Genomic DNA, 5709 nt, shown 5'->3' with positions numbered 1-5709 from the left:
GATTTGGATGAAACTTGCAGGGGTGGTAGCCTCTGCTGAGAGCATGAAGCCTGCCAAGTTTCAAGAAATGTCCCAAGTTTTACCTGTCAGCAGCTAGAGCTGCAGGGCCCCAGAACCCCTGTACCTATCTCCTTGACAGCTGGCAGGCTTCATGGCCACAGCAGGGGCTATCAGGCCTGCAGCTTTCACCCTGCTGTGCCTTAACACACACACTGTCACCCATGTCATGAGTTTTCCTTGTCTTTAGCTTGAGGTGCAGTTTCCCCCAAACCCCTGCACTTATCTCCTTGAAACTTGGCAGGCTTTGTGTCCTCAACAGGAGCCACCACCCCTGCAGTGTCACCCCGCTGTGGTGTAACACATATACGTGACATGAGTTTTGCTTTCAAGAATTTGGGGTGCAGTTCCCTCCAAACCCCGGCACCAATCTTCTTGAAACTTGGCAGACATCATGCTTTCTGCAGAGGCTACCACTCCTGCAAGTTTCATCCAAATCAGGCAAAAGACAACAAACTTATAGATATTTCATTGATTCCCCATTATACCCTATGGCTGGATCTCTGAAGTGGCTCCAAAGCTTTTCCGAAGCGGTTCGGAAGCTCCAAACTGCTTCAGAAAGCCTAAAGAAGCCAGTGCTTCAATCTGGACATGCTGCTTTGGTATCCAAAACGTCCAAAACTTCTCCGGATCTGAAGCACAGTCCGAAGCCTTGCCAGCCCTAGTGCATAGATGACCCCTGGCATACACAGATTGCAATAGCAGCTGGAGCTATTTTTAAAAATAAAAAGACAAATTTGACATGTGAAAGATGTGGTTTACAGTAAAGAGTAAATTGCTGTTCCAAATTTTCAAGGCTAGGTCATGTTTTAAAAATCTTGGTAGCCAAATACAAGAGGCTAGGCATAGATTTTGGCATTTTTCTGTTTCCTGAAAGACTTGAGGGACTGATGCTGCTGACCCTGATTTGCAAATCCTGGACTTTTAATTAGTTACATTAGGTAGTATCGTCTAAGATATTTTCTGTAGTGAGAGAGAGTTGGGGTCCCATTGTAGTCCATGGAAATTTTATATGTTTACAAACTAAAGCAAATTTTCTGCTAGAAAAAATGGGTTTCCATCAGCAAGTTTTTAAATTGGTTCATTTACTTCAGAGGAGGTTGACTTGCAAAAAAGACTATGAGATCCTGCCTTGTGAATTGTGATTGAGCAGTAGTATCACATTTACTTGAGTCAGTCATCATTATCTGTTCTGTGCAGGATGCTGTGAGAAAAAGTTTGCCAAACTTTAATGTATCTGAGCTAAACAGTCTCTTTTTCTTTTTTCTCATATACTAGGTATGGAGAAAATTAATTTTTCAGGAGGAGAACCATTTCTGACTGATAGAGGAGAATTTGTAGGCAAATTGGTCCAGTTTTGCAAGCAAGAATTAAAGTTACCAAGTGTCAGCATTGTGAGCAATGGCAGCTTGATTAGAGAAAGATGGTTCAAGAATTATGGTAAGAAAAAACAAAGTACACATTTGAAAAAATACACAAGTTTTAGGACTCTTCTCACTTCAGCTTCTCACCAAGTTGCTTATTAAAATAATTATTTGGGGATAGTTTATTAATAATACATTTATGGTGAATAAAATCAAGAACCATATAAAATACTTCGAAAGTAGAAGTATATAAGGTAGAGGTATGCATATAAGGTTTCTTATGTGCATTTTTAAATCAAATGTGATTAGACTACCTTAACTCATTACCAAACAGAGGGCATGTCTACATGAGATATTTACTGTGGAGTAGACTAATTAGCTCCACAGTAAACCTCTTGGTGTCTACACATGCTGCCTGTAAATACAAGTACTATCCTGCTACTGAGTTTTTTATTCCACAGCATCACATGTGTAGATACTGCCTTGGCTGGCTGGAGCATGAGGGTGCTTCAGTGTGGGGGCTGCCTGCTAGCTAGCCCAAGCTAGAACACCCTTGTACCCCAGCCAGCCCCTCTGCAGCACATTGAGCTTGGTTGAAGTGGCCCCGGGCTGGCAGGCTGATTCCCTGGACCCTCTTCCCTCTGGTTCAACATGCTGCAGTCTCTGGCACATGTGTAAATGTGGCACCTGGGAGCAACAAACTCCAGTGCAGTGTGAGCCAGAGTTTATTGCAGAGTTTATTGCTTCATCTTAATAGCATGTATAGATGCACCCACTGACTATATAAAGAAGGGTGTGTCATGCCACTTGAAATACAGTCTATTCCTACAGTCCTGTTTGGTAGGGTATCATGATAGATTTTGAAGGTGTACTTGAAGGTGAAAAGGGAAAGTGCTGGATGATAAATGCTGCATACTAGAAAACATTGATATTAGTTTTTCTTAATTAAATGTTTTCTTTTTTCAGGTGAATATCTAGACATTCTGGCAATTTCTTGTGATAGTTTTCATGAGGAAGTCAATGCTTTAATTGGCCGTGGGCAAGGGAAAAAAAAACATGTTGAAAATCTGCAAAAATTGAGAAAATGGTGTCAAGAATATGGCGTGGCTTTTAAATTAAATTCAGTGATTAATAGATTTAATGTGGAAGAAGACATGAATGAGCAGATTAAAGCACTGAACCCTGTTCGTTGGAAGGTAAGTCAGAAATACAGGATCATGTGTTCCCTTTCCAGAGGATAAGGAACAGTTTGGGAAAATGATGGACAGATCTTCCAGTTGCATTAGTTAGAACCACTTCCATTTGCATGATCTTCCTTTTGCATATTTTCCATTTTCATAAATTAGAGCCTTTCTTGTGCAATGAATTTCTAGACAGGTTGAAGCACTCCCAAAAAATTGTTTCTTTATTATATTTAGAAGGATATGTTATTTCTTGATACATTGATCTAGTTGTTTATGATAGAAAAGAATTGGAAAAACAATGCCTTTTTACAGCTAAAACATACAAGTACCATACTATTAATGTGAAAAAGCCCGAAGAAGACTCAGCACACTGTAGTAATTATAGCATGTATTTTCCATTAAAATATACTAATAACTACCTTTAAAAAAAAAAAAAAAAAAGCATGTAAAGATAACATGCTTCTAAATGGGCAAAAGCTCATGAAACACTTTCAACAGCAGGCAGATCTTAGGAGAAAAAAGCAAGACCTGATTCTCTTCTCCATTACACTATTGTTACACAATTGTACTTGCCTTGAAAGAAATATATTACACCAGAATTAAACTGGTGTAAGTTGAGTATCAGCTCTTTATTTGAAAGAAAATTATGAGCAAAATTTTAGCTTCACTCAAACAGATGGTAGTCTGTCACTGACTTTGGTGTCAGAATTTCACGGTCATTTTCTCTTATTTATGCTTGTTTTATGCTCTGTGGTATGACTCCACTGTCTTCACTGATGATACAGCTGGTTTTCTCCTTTAGCAACCGTGTCAATCATGTCCTTACCTCCATGGCAATAATGATAAATAAATATATCATCAGATATACCCTGTATTTCAGGTATTCCAGTGTCTGCTCATTGACGGGGAGAACGTAGGGGAAAATGCTCTGAGAGAAGCAGAGAAATTTGTTATCAGTGATGAAGATTTTGAACGATTCCTAGATCGCCACAGAGATATCTCATGTTTAGTGCCAGAGTCAAATCAGAAGGTAAACACAAAACTTTATCATAATCTAGAAATCTTGTCTAGACTGAGCAATAACCAAGTTAATTTGCACTTGCTTAGAAATTTGCTAATACAATTCCTTTAGCAACTGTTTTTTGTTATATTTGGAGACAAATTGCTTTTTCAAGTTCATTTTGAACTGGAAACTGCATAATATTGGGATTCTTACAGTGATGGAGCCTAAGTCTTCTCCAGTTGAAATCAGTGGGAATTTTGCAGTAAGGCCACAAGGCAGCCCAGCTGTAGACTTCCAGCAGCTGCAGCAGGGGTGGGGAGGGACGTCTGCGCAGTGGTAAAGGAGGGAGTGGGGCTGGGGCAGGCGCTGCACAGCTGGGGTACAGGGCATGACTGAGCTGCAAGCGGCTCATCAGGGGGATGGCTTCTGCTGCTACCCGCACCCTGGGAGGCACCTGTGTACTCCCAGATCTGCACAAGATGGAGTGGGCTGCCACTGCAGGCTTCTGGGGCTGCATTGGGCTCTTCCCAGCAGGGGGGGCTGGGCCAGGCTGTGCTTGGGGGTGGGCAGCAACAGTGCTGGGAAGGGGAGTTACGGAGGGGCTGCAGCTACCTCAAAATTTGCCGTAGGCCCCGCCCCCCGAGCACTGCTGCTAATCCAGCATCTGCTCCAAGCACAGCTCAGCCCAGCCCCCTGCTGGGAAGAGCCTGGCCACAGCACACCCTCACCCCATGCACAGATCCGGGGTACACAGCCCCCATGCCCTCCTGGGGTGCATGCAGCGGCAGGAGCCACCATCCCCTCCCTGCGCCAGGTGTCCCCCGGATGAGCTTCTCGCAGCTCTGTCCTGCTCCCCACCCCGGCTGTGCAGGGCCCACCCCTGCTCCATTCCCTCCCTCACCACCGGGGAGAGAGGGGGCAGATCGAGGCCCCAGCAGTGAGGGAGGGAGAGGGGCACAGGCAGGAACAGGGGCTGAGGCAAGTGGGTCCTGCCTGTGGCCTGCTTCCCCGCCATAGCCCTTCCCCCTCCCCCCCACTCCTTCCTTCACAGAATTACCTGCTGGGTGGGCATGTGCGCGCATGTGCACATGCACTCAGCCCCCACACCAAAGAATTTGTTCTATCTCTGCCTATGCAAGACAGACAGGTAATCCTTCTAGCTCATGGGCTGATGACCTTTTGTAGTGGTGACTGCTTTAATGGAGCCTAGCTCCATGCATGGATAGCTTCCAACCTGGCCCATGCCACAACTGGAACGAGAGCTAAAGCTAGGACCAGACCTAGAGCTGGACTCACCATTCCCTGTACAGTGCAGCCGCTGCTGCTTCTCCCTACCACTGGGGCAAATCCCTCCACCACAGAAATGCCACCAAGCATACTCCCTCCCTCTAGCTTGGCTCCAAAAGCCAGATAAAATGGCTTTGTCGGTCAGATTTGGCCCTGGACTGTAGACTGTGCACCCCTGTGACATATTTTCACTGTTGTCAGTTCTATGATAGTAGCAACCCTCAAACAGACTATGTCCTGGCAATTTCAAGGCTACTTTAAGAGGCAAGTTGTTCTGAGCAACAATGCGTCTTTAATGTGATTCCAACAGCTGGCCATAGGCTCAGAGCATGTTCTTTGTAACAGCTTAATGAGCATTAATGAGGTGCGAACAGCTTAGAATGGATTGTTCCCTTAAGAATTAGCAGGCACAATTAAATAAGCTTATGCTGTTTCTTTGATATTGAAAACAATGGGATTTTTCATATTCATAGATTCATAGATGCTAGGGTCAGAAGAAACCTCAATAGATCATCGAGTCCGACCTCCTGCATAGGCAGGAAAGAGAGCTGGGTTCAGATGACCCCGGCTAGATGCTTATCTAACCTCCTCTTGAAGACCCCCAGGGTAGGGGAGAGCACCACCTCCCTTGGGAGCCCATTCCAGACCTTGGCCACTCTAACGGTGAAGAAGTTCTTCCTAATGTCTAGTCTAAATCTGCTCTCTGCTAGCTTGTGGCCATTATTTCTTGTAACCCCCAGGGGCGCCTTGGTGAATAAAACCTCACCAATTCCCTTCTGCGCCCCCGTGATGAACTTATAGGCAGCCACAAGGT

At 44.4% G+C, this 5709-nt stretch overlaps 1 protein-coding gene across 1 annotated transcript in view; it reads left to right on the top strand.

The window, feature by feature from the left end:
- RSAD2 (radical S-adenosyl methionine domain containing 2) overlaps positions 1-5709 on the top strand; it is a 12511-nt gene that overhangs the window by 3738 nt on the left and 3064 nt on the right. Inside the window, 3 exon segments of the mRNA XM_006018415.3 lie at positions 1336-1497; positions 2388-2617; positions 3486-3635. Of these exon segments, the coding sequence (XP_006018477.2) occupies positions 1336-1497; positions 2388-2617; positions 3486-3635 (542 nt within the window).

The sequence above is a fragment of the Alligator sinensis genome, unplaced genomic scaffold (assembly GCF_000455745.1).
Source record: "Alligator sinensis unplaced genomic scaffold, ASM45574v1 scaffold866_2, whole genome shotgun sequence".
NCBI lineage: Eukaryota > Metazoa > Chordata > Crocodylia > Alligatoridae > Alligator > Alligator sinensis.
The sequence above is the reverse complement of the archived record's forward strand: the minus strand, read 5'-3'. Positions and strand labels throughout refer to the sequence as shown.